At 43.8% G+C, this 13,722-nt stretch overlaps 1 protein-coding gene across 1 annotated transcript in view; it reads left to right on the top strand.

The window, feature by feature from the left end:
- The window catches only part of SLC6A13 (solute carrier family 6 member 13), a 758,242-nt gene that overhangs the window by 728,642 nt on the left and 15,878 nt on the right, over positions 1 to 13,722 (top strand). The window contains exon 12 of the mRNA XM_086952830.1: positions 4,301 to 4,403. Within this exon, the coding sequence (XP_086808956.1) occupies positions 4,301 to 4,403 (103 nt within the window). The remainder of the gene's footprint in view (positions 1 to 4,300; positions 4,404 to 13,722) is intronic.

Below are 13,722 nucleotides of genomic sequence, written 5' to 3'. Positions count from 1 at the left end.
CTTTAACCCTCATTCTGTGTCAATTTTTTCCATGGCAGACTCCCGGGTGAGTTTGATCCTTACAATGACCTAATAGTTTGCAGTAAATTCGAGCAGATGTTTTACCGCTTCAGTTTCCATGAAAGGATGTTATGGACTACCCCATCAAAGGCTGCGGAAAAGTTGATGAAACAGGTGCAAACTGGAGGGAATGTTTGAGACTGCTTATTGGGCTAGGTACGAGAGGGCTATGATGTTATCAGCTGTCGAGCCCCCAGATCGAAACCCTGTGTGATAGAAGGGGGTATGCCAGGTCTGCTAATTCCAGCGAGAGTGCTAACATAAACCTTTTCCTCGATATCCAATAGAGCAATCATGCAGTCGTTTTTGGATCTGTGTTTGCCCATTTCTTTAAAATAGGCTGCAGAAGAGAGCCCCTCTATGAATCTGGCACTTCCTCCATGGGCCAATATTCTGTACACAGCTGTGTAAGGGTTGCAGCACAAATGTTCTGAATAGGGAGCCTGGCAGACTGGTTGGGCACGGGCGCTGTCTGTTTTTAGATTTTTTTAGGACCATATTGCTGCTTCACCGAAATGTACTGTAGGAGGTGTAGGTGCCTCAGCTCCTGTTTCTGCTGATGGTCTCCATGAGGCATATTCACGTGGGCAGGTATTTTCCTGGTCTCTGGTGTAGAACGACTTTACATGTGTGACCCATGTCTCACCTGAGACTGAGTTTCCTCTATTTGTTGCCCTGTAAGTTAGATTATAGTGGTATTGCCAGAATTGTTGGGTTTTATTGGGGGCTATCTGCTCGAAAATATTATCAATTTTTCCTCATATGCTTTCCATTTAAGTTTCCAAATAAGTTGTTTATGTTGTTTTGCTGCTGAATTTTGCTGCATTTTTATGGTTTCGCTTTTTATTTTCCTATATGCTTTTTGTTTTATATTTATCAACAATGCGCTTTATTTGATCTCTTGGGTCATACCGAGGGTATGAGTTCCCATATTTATTTTTGTTCTCGGCCTCTTTTCACGAAGCAGCATGCCCAATTCTAGTGCAAGCTTTTCACACGCTTCCATGGTGACCAGCTTGTTTGTCGCTGGCGGCCAGCCTTCACAGGTCGATCCCTTCCCATTCCTCTTGACTAGCAAAATGTCACAATATTCCAATAGTCTAAAGGTGTTGTTACAATTCAGCCAATGACAGACTTTATTTTTAAGGTTAACATAAGCTTCTGTGCTAGAGTCCAGAGACAGGGGACTCCAATAAGGACAGCTAGGTAGAGACAACATTCACGGGGAAGGTCTAGCCGGGCTTAGGCCTGGTGGGTGACGTTTTCAGATAAGGAATTGGCTCCTTGTCAGAGATAACTAGCAGCTCTGATGACATAACTAATTTTGAGGCCATTACTCATAGCCTGCCCCTTTTGCCCACCTACGCCTGCCACATCCTTCGGAGGTTGAGGAGGGCCTTCCAACACATGGAGGGGCAGCCTAATCGATCACCACCAAGGTTAGGAAGTGGGTTCTCACAGTTAGAACCAGCATCAAGCTCGGGTGGTTGAGCTTGCACAGGCTTCTGTTAAATTGAGTCATTGCTTGCTCCCAAAGCCCCCTGCCTTACAGTAGCTCCAATGCATGTTGCTTTTCCATCAGAGGGGAAACACATTATTGAACCAATAGGTTGAATATGACATCCCAATTGATGAGTTGTGAATCATTCAGAGTTAGCGAAGGGAGGTTCTTCAACATGTTTAGGCATAACACATGAAGGTGCACTACTTCCTTGCTTCATTACCTGTTTCCTTTGGTGCTGCAGAATGTGCTGAAGTTTTATAGGGGAAACTAAAGAACTACTTGGGGCAATACCAAAGTCCTGTGATTGTTTCCCCTAAGCTAGCTCGATCTTCTTTGAGACAAAACTTACTGGTCGGACCAAAAACGTGTCCAACGTGTCTGAGGTGGGTGCAGTACCTTCCTCCTCTCCTGCTTTTGTTTTACTCATAATTTACCAAAATCTAGGGGATAATATAGAAGACAGAGGGCAAAGAAATTTGGAAAACCCAACTCGCCTCGGTTCAAACCCACTGTCCCTCTGTGCTGCAAAGTCAGTAGTCAGTGGTCAATATCTGAGAGATAACACCAGCCTTCTGCTTGCTCCTGCCAGACTTCCACCAGACCAGCACTTCCAATCACAGAATAGTACAGGTACAGGAATAAGAATGAATGCTGCTAGAGTTATCCAACACTATCCAACTCTCAAGTTCGGAAGAAAAAATGACAAGTCATTTAAACCTGCGAGGTCTTCAACATTCACAGCATGCAGCACACAGTGTCCAGTAGGAGTGTCCACTTAACTCCCCCTGGGCTAGCCGCCACCGCCTCCACCACACACAGCTAGACCACAAGTCGCAGTTGACCTTCAGTTTCTATTCATCACATAGCAGGCTGGAGAGAATGGCAAACGCTGAGGCTGAAGAGAACTAAGAGCTGAAGGTTGCGTGTGGCTTGGAAGGGGTCACAATCAATCAATGCAGGGTTTGTTAGGGCAGCTACTCCCCCGTGATGGCCTCAAAGCACTGGGGGGCTGCTGATCTGTCTGAGTGCAGGGCTTCCGTCGAAGAGCCGGATCTTGAGATCCTTCCTGAATTGGGTAAGCAACAGGCATTGCCTCAAGTGGAGAGGCAGGGTGTTCTGGGTCTTGGCGGTGAGGTGGGAGAAGGATCTTCCTCCGGTTTTGGTCTTGTGGATCAGTGGAATTATGGCCAGAGCAAGTTGGGGGGAGTGAAGGTTAACTGTGGGCAATGAACTCCTCTCCACTAGCGCAGGTTGCAGAGATTTGCTAACCACGCATTACATTGAACACAACAAATTCATGCAAAAACTCTGACTCCACCACGTAGCGAGGGTAGCTACTGCACCCACAGCCCTTTGAGAAAACAACATTACCATTACATGCTAAGAAGCATATAACCAATTCACAAAAGTGAGCTTTGAAAAATATCAGGCAATGAGAGAGGTGATGATTTTGGCATTCCCCTAGCCTAATGGGAGGACCAAGCAGATGCCTTGAACACACAGAGCATATCATGCTGAACGATTCAGTGGTCGTCCCATCCTCCAATACCAACCAAAGGCCCCGCAAAGCATTATGGGGAGAGATTCTAGAGAGCAGTGAATATTATAATATTAGCTCTCAGCTGAGCCGGGAGAGCTGCTGCCGCTTGAGGAATGTTTTGATATTGGATACTATAATATTCACTGCACTCTAGAATCTTGTCCCATAATACTTTGCATGGCCTTTGGTTGGCATTGGAGGATGGGACGACCACTGAATCATTCAGCATGATATACTCTGTGTGTTCAAGGCATCTGCTTGGCATGGCCTTTGGTTGGGATTGTATTTTTGCCCATAACTATGCTTGGGGTGGTCCTAGGAGGATAGGACCACCACTGAATCGTTCAGCATGATGTGCTCTTTGTGTTCATGGCATCTGCTTAGTTCTCTCTCTAGGTTAGGGAGGACCCCAACATCATCACGTCTCTCACTGCTTGCTATATTTTCATTTTCACTTTTGTGAGATGACTATCTGCATTTTAGCATGTAAAGATAGTTACTTGCTGTTTTACCAAAGGTATGTGAGGTTTCTGTTTTATTAATTGGGATGAGATGGAATGGAGTCACAAAGCGGATTTTCACAGAGTTTTTGTTCAAATCCATGGAATTCCGCATAGTGGCAGTCCACCAACTTTGCCAGCCCTTAGAAAAGGTGTCAAACATGCCTAGAGCAGGACCGATATCAAAGACCAAAGCTAGGAGCCAGAGGAGAGTTAAAAGGGGGCACTAAGATCATATCGTGCAATCACCATTTTCCCAGCATTTACTCCAGAATTGAAGACAAGAACCAGCAAACCAGTAGATGCAACACTGTGCACTCTCACCCGCCCTGTCACCACCCGAGCCCTTTCTCCATGAAAGAGGACCAAGCCGAATGATGTGGTTGGCAGGTACAACTAGGGGTGGCAGTGGTAATGCAATATGCAACATGCACTGCCCAACATGCATTGACCCCCTCCCTTAGATATAAACCAGAGAGTTTGGTAGGTAGTTTAGCAGGCAGCCTTGGGGTGAAGTAAAAAAAAAGAGATGAAGTGTGGTGAAAAGACGTGCCACAGCAGCTGTACTTACTGTAATTATTAATTTCATCTTCTTTGACAAATATTCTCAATAATAAACATGTTCCTTCTGTTTTGTCATTGGTGGACTAATTTCTCCATAACTCTGTTTTTCTTTCTTCCTCATTATCCCTCTAGGGCGGGATGTACGTATTTCAGCTCTTTGATTACTACGCCGCCAGTGGAATGTGTCTCCTGTTTGTTGCCATTTCTGAAACTATCTGCATTGGTTGGGTGTATGGTGAGTACTGAAACAGCTCATAGGTAAGAGAATTCCATACTTAGGATTCTATTTACTATCAGATCACGTTGAGACAGTCACAGAGGCAACCCATACATCACAATACATTTTCTCCTGATGGGCCCACGTCCATGTGAGTACAAAGTGCAGTGAAAATGTTCTAAACAAGACCTCTGCTCACATATTTCAAAATAAGGTGGCTCCTACTTGTTCTATTTATAAACGTTCGATTGTGCGCCACATATGTGTTAACAGATACGATTTGATCTAGTGATTAGCAAAGTGCTGATCAGAAAAAGGGCAATTCTTGAATTTACAGAGGCAATGAGCCACTCATGCATTTAGAAATCGATAATGCCTCCTGCATGACCTATATAACAATATGCAACTTTGCTCCACATATACCTTAATACATCCACGGTAGTCAAAACGTACACTGCATTGATCTAAATAGAAAGTTACTCTTTCATTTAAACAGGTAAGTGGATTCCGCAATGCCTTGAAAGTAAAATCCCACCTTTTTTATCGACAAGCAACCAAATGGGTTCCATTGATACATTATTCAAAATAACAAAAGAAGGTGGGAATAGATCACACATGCCATAATATCAATTATGCCATTATGGTAGAAATATGACAATTGTCTATGTGGACAAAGTTGCTTGGGTGTCGCAGTCTTCTCGCTGCAATTCATCTACTGCACTGCATAGTCCAACTTCATAATTTTGAGGAGCCAGAGGTTAGCTGGACAGCAGCAGCCTTCAAGCATGCTTCAACCACTGTGTTGCAGGTTTGGATGTTTAAACAGCTAAGTATTGGTTTTAGCCAGAATTTACGGAGCGCAGCTAAATGAGTGCAAATGCAGAAAAGTTGAATTAAAGCATTCTCTGCTGCTTCACACGAACAGCATGTTCATGTTGTTTCTCCCTTACTCCTATCATACCAGAGGTCTCTTACAGGGATAAGGCCTCATTAATTTTCTTTTCCAGTTGAGCGTCCAGGATTGCTTGTTATGTCATATTATTAGGATTTAATATAGCGCACGACTCATCCATGGGTATCTCAGAGCTTAACCCGTTTAGCAAGTATCCGTAGGGAGATGAGGTTGGGAATACGAAAAGGTGGGCTTTCAGCAATTTCCTAAATTTGTGTCAAGGTTGCACCCCTCCGAATCCTTAGGATCGGTTTGTGGCCCAGGATGGTCCACCCATTGAAAGCCTCAAATCTGAAATGCTGTCATAGCACAGAAGTTTGAGGTGATCAGGTGAGGGAAGGAATGGATGGGAACAGCAGGGAAGGAGATCTGTAAACAAAAACAAAAAAACAATTAGAAGATGCCTAACCAAGGTGGTGTTAAATAAACCAAAAATATGCTTAACCCATTACCTGTAAAATAAAATAAGAATGGTCTATACCACTGTGGGATACAAGGAATGGATTGTTTTTTCTGAATAAAGTTGCTTTTCCATACAAACGCTAAAATGAAAAAAGTGTATTTACAATCTGATCATAACAACAATATGCCTATATTGCTTCCTCCTATTTTTATGTACCCACTGAAATAAACAAACTGCCACATATCACGGGGGAGGATCCACTTGATTATACCACAGCTCACCCCTGCTAAATATGACACATGAGAAAGAATACAAATGAGAACAGAGCAACAATGAAAGAAGTGTTTCTTTGATACTAGGATTGTTCTATACAGACTTAATCCTCCTTTCAGTATCAATATGAAGTCAATTACCTGCCCTCAAAATCTTTGAACAAAAATAAAGTCACAAAAGTTGATGCCACTCCCGTGACAAAGCACCTCTTCACTGTGGTAATGCAAAGGGGTTGTCTCCAGAAAGTATAGACCAGTCAAGCGGTTAGGTTAAGCACAGACTCTCACAGTTTTCCATGAACTTCCTCCAACAAGAATTACCGTACAGAGAGGGCAGTCTAATTTTCCAAAACACGATAAAATGTAAATTGATACTTGTATAGCGCACTACTCACCCGCAAGGGTCTCAAGGCGTTTGTACGAATACCGCTGTGGAACCCATCCTGGCTTTCCCTGTGCACCCCCAAGGTGGAGGCCAGGCATCCTTTGCGTTGTGGGGGCCGTTATGGAGATTAAGCAAGCTATTGCCCAGAGTTGCAGAGTGGGACTCCATGATTGGAACAGGCACCGAGGCGAGAATGATCAGGTCGGTGGAATTTTGAGCCCAAGACCCGCCGAGGCGGGGAATTGAACCCTGGTCCCGGGCTAGACCTCTGCATCAGGGTCTGCCGATCTAACCATTGAGCCACACTTCTCCATCCAATACCAACTCAGGGCCCAAACAAAGGTGAAACTCCAAATAAAGGGGTGTGATACACAGAACAGCTACAGCCCTACTGCACTATGGCCAAAATCTTTGCCCACAACTCCTCAGAACCCTTTCTCACTATCGCCAAAGGAATAATCTGCTCAGCGATGAACTCAGAAATGCTTTTTAAACACGTCCGGGTCATGACATGCTGACGTTGCGTTGGTTTTCAGGGAAGCTGATACAGCTAGGAAATCAGCGCCTCACTCTTGCAACACTTCAGCCCACCCACCACCCGCAGAGTTTGTCATAGGCATGCAGTTAGGTGGGTATTTTAACACAGATGTCCAGCCTGTTGCTTAAATGATATGTTTCTTAAGACATGACAGTGTTCAACACCTTGCCTTGTGGCCTACCTTTACTAGCGGTAATAGCATACACCTGACATGGGTCCAGTTTTTCCGGATATCTCTGATGAAAGGCCCTGATGCACGGAGCCTCGCACTAATCGCGAGCCGCCCACACGTCGAGAGCCCTCATCGCCCCTGGCTGCCTTGCTTTATTCAGGCGCTGCCCAGTCGGACCTACCCTCGGCTGCGCACCTCGAATTTCAGATGCCGTATTTGCAGACATTGCCTGGGCGTCCAGTGAATCACGCGACTACGATAACGTGATTAACATAGCCTGACATCGACAACCCTGTCCTGATGACGATCCTGACCCACGGGGATCGAAACGCCGTCGACATCACAGCACAATTCTAGGGCGCATTTAACATTTTGTGCACCTGTAAAACTGTTTGTTCCATGATTTAAGTGATTTTAACTTAATCCTGCGGAGCCATCCCTGTATTATTTCCTTGTCACCTTGCGCCGTTCACTCTGTTCACTTTCAGCACTTGCATCTTCACCTTTCACTACGTGTATAATTCTTCACTCACCTAGTGCCCTCGGGTTGTCACATGATTCTCTTTGTACAGTGCTGCTTAACTGTATTTCCATGTGAAACACCATCCTCTGATTTGGTGAGTAACAAGCTTTTAAACCATACGAGCCTCCTTGTTTCTTGTTTATGTAATGCAGACTGCATACATTACTTAACTGTCTCAAATTGAAACCTGTTGGGAATTGTTGTTGTTCATACTGATGCAACGAGAGGCATGAATACCAGACACTGGTTCCCATGAGTTCTGTTCCACAACATACCCTTTCCAAAACACCAGATATTACATCTTTGACACTCTTTTCTTTATAATCTGTGATTCTTTTAACTTCATACTCAGGTTCACTGTTTACCCAAATGGGGGCAGGTTTCTTACTTATTGAGGTATACAAGGCTTTTAACAAAGAGACATGAAACACTGGACAGGATTTATACACTTCTTGATCTTGTATGGACCTATACATCTGGAGTTGAAAACAATATAGCTTCTATAATGAATGTTTTAGTAGACAACCACACAATATCTCCAAGTATGTACTGAGGACTGGGTCGGCAATGTTTGTCCGGTGTTTCCTTGTATTTGATATTCTCTTCTTTCAAGTGATATTGTGTTTCTTTTATTGTTTTTAGTATATGAGGCACTCTTTCATTCACATTTGGAATTTTTGTCTTATTGAATGGATGTACAAATGGAATAATCCGTGGGTGAAAACCATAGGTGCTGTATAAAGGGAGCGTGTTGGTAGACTGATGTTTTGCACTGTTATAATCTACCTCTGCAATCCACAATAGATCCACCCATGAATCAGTATTATCTTCTACATAACAACGGAGTGCTTTAAGGTTTTATTTTAGACGTTCGGTCTGCCCGTCTGTTTGTGGATGGAAGATAGTTGATTTAGCAGCAGTCATGTGTAAAGCCTTACCCCAGACTGTCCAGAACTGCGCAGTGAACTATCGCTCTCTGTTGGAAACAATGGTTTTTGGAAGACCATATAAGCATGCTATGTGTACCAATAACAGATGGGCCTGTAGCTGTAGGAACTTGTGCACAAGCAATGAAATGTCCCATCTTGGTCAGGCTGTCTACCATTACCAGAAGGACGGTACAGCCCTTATCTGTAGGCAGGCCCAAAATGAAGTCTAGAGAAATTGTCTCCCAAGGTTCATTAGGTGTGGACAGCGGTTGTAATAGCCCTGGAGGTTTTTCATGCTCTGTTTTTGCTTAACGGCAGCGCATACAAGTCTGTATGGTTTCCTGAACATCCTGACATACTGAGTGCCACCAGAACTCTCACAAAATCCTATCTAAGGTGATTTTCAATACCACTGCGTCCAACGCTTGATGAATGATGGCACAATGTAAAACTTCTTGTTGTCCAACTTTGGTAGGTACCAACAGTTGGTTGCCAAGAGACAGAAGACCTTGGATAACCTTCCACTGTTTTTCTTTAACCATTGTTTCCAGTACAGGGTCCTTATAGAATCTCTGATTTCATCGTGAAAATACTCTGTTTGTACTGCTCCTATAACCGGACTGGGTTTCAGAATAGGCTGTACTTCCTGGCCTTTTGTTGTCAGAGCAGAATCCTGTCTTGTGCAGGCATCCGCCCTTTTGTTTTCAGAACCTGGTCTGTAGGTTGCAATGAAGTTTAATTAAGTAAAGAATATCATTCGTCTGAGCGGTCTGGGGGACAAAGTGCGATCTGACCTCATGAATTGTAGATTACGATGGTCTGACTATACCATTATCTCCATTCCCCGAACTCACTTTTTATTGCTAGCAATTCTTTCTCAGCAATGGTGTAATTGAGCTCAGCTTCATTAAGTTTACAGGAAAAATATGCTACAGGATGCATTTGTCCTGTAGTATTATTTTGTTGTGATAAAAGGGTCCCTATGGCCACATCAGAGGCATCAGCCTCCACAATTAATGGTTTCTTTAGATCTGGGTGAGCAAGTATTGGACCTGCAGAAAACCCCCTTTTCAAGAACTCAAAGGCTTGGTTTGCTTCTTCTGTCCATAGAAAAGACACGTTCTTCTTTAACAACCTGGGTATAGGAGATACCATATACGAAAACTGCTGGATAACCACCTGTAAGAATTGGCAAACCCCAGGAAACATTACACCTCTTATATAGTTGTAGGAGGAGCCCATTCTCTTACTGCCTTGATCTTACTCTTAGCCATTTATTGAACCTGTGGTGTCAATATTACTCTAAAAAATTCCACCTTGTGCACATGGAACACACATTTACTGTGTTCACAGTATAACACATTAATGCACACAGCATTATACACTGCTGTTACATGTTCGTAATGAATGTTTTCATTCTCTGAATAGATCCGTATATTGTCTATGTAAACTACAGAAAAACATCATTAAAAAAACTGAAGTACGGCGGGGGCATTACAAAGCCCAAAGGGCATGACTGTGTATTTGAAGAGGTCATCTCAAATAAGAAATGCCGTCTTTCATTCATCTCCCTCTCTCATTTGTACCAAGTGATAGGCCTCTTTCAGATCCAATCGGGTAAAGAATTTAGCTTCCTTTAATTGCTCCAACAAAGCAGGAAACAATGGCAAAGGATATCTGTTCTTCACCGTTATGTTATTTAAGGCTGTGAAGTCTTTGCAAGTTCTCAGTTCACCATTAGCCTTGGGGATTAAAAAAAGGAAAGGCCGCTGGTGACTTGGATGATCTTATAAATCCCTTCTGTAAATATTTATCCAAGTACTATCTTAGGTGTTTATTCTATGTTTCTGTCAAGTCATATATTCTTCCACAAAGAACCCTTGCCACAGGTACTAGATCAATTTGGAAGTCACGTGGTCTTGGGGGTTGGGGAGGAGGGGAGGAGGGGGGTAACTTGTCTACCTGTCTTTCACTGAAAACATCCTAGAACTCTGAATACAGAATGTGCAGGATAGTGTCTTGTTCAGCAGCTGTAGCAACTACATGAGTAGTCACAATGGCTAAAATGTAAGAAGAGTATTTACAATCTGATCATAACAACAATATGCCTATATTGTGTCCTCCTATGCATATGTACCCACTGAAACAAATGAACTGCCACACATCACAGAGGGCTGGAATCCACTTGACTACACCACAACTCACCTCTGCTAAATATGGCATGACAAAGAATACAAATGAGATCAGAGCAACAATTAAAAAGTGTTCCTTTGATACAAGGATTGTCCTGTACAGACTTAAGCCTCCTTTAAGTAACCAATATGAAGACAATTACCCCCAAAATCTTTGAACAAAGAAAAAGTCACGAAGGTTGAGGCCACCCTGTGACAAACCACCTTTTCACTGAGATAATGCAAACGGGTTGCCCCCAGAATAAAAAGACAAATCAATCGGTTATGTTAAGCACAGTATCTCACAGTTTTCCATGATTTTCCTCCAACAAGAATTATGGCACAGAAAAGGCCGTCTACATTTTCCAGAAAACGATAAGGATATCTCGATACCAAGTCATACCCAAACAAAGATGAAGCTCCAAATAAAGGGGTGCGATACACAGAACAGCTACAGCCTTACCGCACCACTTCCAAAATCTTTGCCTGCAATTCCTCAGAACTCCGTCTCGCTATCACCGAAGGAATTATCTGCACAACTATAAACTCGGAAATGCTTTTTAAACATATCCAGGCCATGACGTGCTGATGGTTTTCCGGCAAGCTGATACAGCTAGGAAATCAGCGCCTCACTCTTACACCTCAGACCTCCCACCGCCTGCAGAGCTTGTCATAGGCATGCAGGTAGATGGGTATGTTAACAGAGATGTCCTGCCTGTTGCATAATGATCTGTTTCGTGAGACATGACAGCCTTCAACACGTTTACTTGTGGCCTCCCTTTACGAACCGTAACAATTGCAGTAGTTAGCAGATTTGCTGAAATGTATCGGAAGCTTGTTCCAATTAAAGGGGTCAATTGCTTCAGGTACGGTTGGCCATCTGCTGCATCATAAAGTGCTGAAGCAAACTTTGCTAAAAATGTATTACCAAGATCCTCCAAGTCCTGCTTGAAATAGAGAAATTGTATTAATTAAAAAGCTTGGCTATAGATAAACAAGGACGTGATTTGTTTCACAATTCATCTGCTTCCAGTTCCATCATAGATGATTTTAGATATGTTGACCATGCACTACTTCCTTTCAATATTGGGGTACATAACACAGGGTTAGACATTTTAAGTTTATTGCAGTATGCGAGATATTTAGAATGGAGCATGTGTTTGCAACACTCTAATCTTAGTTAAGAATGAGAGTTTGCATCTGACAGTCAAAATATATTGAGTAAATGGAATACTGCAGTTTGTCTAACTATGTGGCCATGGTCTTTTTGAAAGCAACTGTTCCATAGGCTAATGTTGGCACCAGTTTGCATTCCAATATTTTCAGAATTTAGTAGTATCTGGGCAAGCTGATGCTCAGATACCACTAAATTCTGGTCAACAGAATGTGTTTATCAGTCAGGCAAGGTAATAGGGCAAAAATCATGCCCATCTCCTCCTTAGACCTGCGTACTGAAATCCAAGTCTTCTACCAGGTTTTCTTTTTTTACAAACCTCCCCATTCACGATGATGATTTTCATTAGTAAACAGATGTATTCAAAATCACCGAAACCTTCCTTCAAGAATAGTTGGATCTGGTCTGCAATTAAGAGATAAACTAAAACAACAGAACAGAATGCTTCTCAGAAACATGCTCAGTGGTTAAAATATCACGGATAGGAGCATTTCCATCAATCATTTACTTGTTGTACTCAAGTTGGACCAATACCCACAATAATTTATGGTAAGAGTGTGATTACCAGGGGGAAGGCAAGCTTGAGTCATATTTTCTGTTGGTCACCAGTCAGAAACACAAAAACAACATTCATAAAAGGGCAGACTAAAAATAATTTATGCAAGCTTTTACCAGAACGTTACTGTGCACCACTGGTTATAAATACAATTGTAGAAAGCGTGAAAGACCGAAGTCTTTCTAAGTGCTAGCACATCTGGATTGATAGTGGAGAAGTGTGGCTCATGGAAGGCGCCAACCCCCTCGGGGAATGGCGGCGTTAGTGGCAGCCAAAGGGCCGACCCGGAGCAGGATCGCTTCCGGGTTAGGTGACCCGGAAGTGAGAGCGGGACCAGGACCAATGGGAGCGAGGGGTCGAGGTACGCCCCGGAAGTGATAGTAGGGCGCGAGGCTTAAAAGCCCGCGACCAGCCTAGAGGCCCCCTCTTTGTCCGCTGATCGCCCAGGAGTCGGACGTCTCCAAGAGAAGACATCGCGGGAAGATCGCGTAGGAATATACAGCGAGAGTTAATCCGACTCGTGGTCTAGGTTAGCGGGCCTTGCAGTGTGTGCTGGATTTCTTTACAGCTTTCGTGTTTTAATTCTCTTGATTTAGATATTTCGCGTTTATTTCTCTTGATTAGATATTATTTGCAGGGGGGGATTGCCGTGGTGAAATCCTCATGTCCAGGGGGGGGTGAGCGCGGGCGCTCGACCATTTGTTTCCTTGGGTCCGGGCCCAACCGCGGCGCGGTGGGCCTAAAAGTCGTTGGGTTTATCGATAAGTTTTTAACGTTGTTTTCTTTAAGTGCAGGATGCCGTCGAAGAAGGTGCCGAAGGGTAAACAACCCGCAGCCAAGAACGACGAATACCTTGCCTTTACGGAACTGCTGGAATTCACAAGGGAAAAAGGCATGGATTGGGTACTAAAGAATATGAGAGACGGGGCTAGAGCAGATGCGAACTCTCAGGAGGAGAGGGGGAGAGGCAAAAGAGCGAAGCATACCCCAGAAAAGCTTAGAAGCTCAGCAAGAGGCAAGCGATCTAGGCCGACGGATTCACGACCAGTATCACCAGGTGAGGAGGAGGTGCCAGAGACAATTGATTCGAACTCAGGTCCAGATAACGACCCAGATGACGCCGATGGCCAGTATGATGCAACTAGGCCCACGCAGATAGGAGGGTTCCCCGTCACTTCTGTGGGGGGGTCCGGTCCGCGCGGTATGTTACCGCCAGTAGTGGCACAGCCGGGTAGCGGGGTGTCGCAAGTTTGGGTTCAGCC

This window comes from Lissotriton vulgaris, chromosome 1_2, assembly GCF_964263255.1.
Source record: "Lissotriton vulgaris chromosome 1_2, aLisVul1.2, whole genome shotgun sequence".
NCBI classification, from domain to species: Eukaryota; Metazoa; Chordata; class Amphibia; order Caudata; family Salamandridae; genus Lissotriton; species Lissotriton vulgaris.
Note: the sequence above shows the minus strand (reverse complement) of the source record. Positions and strands in the feature narration are given on the sequence as shown.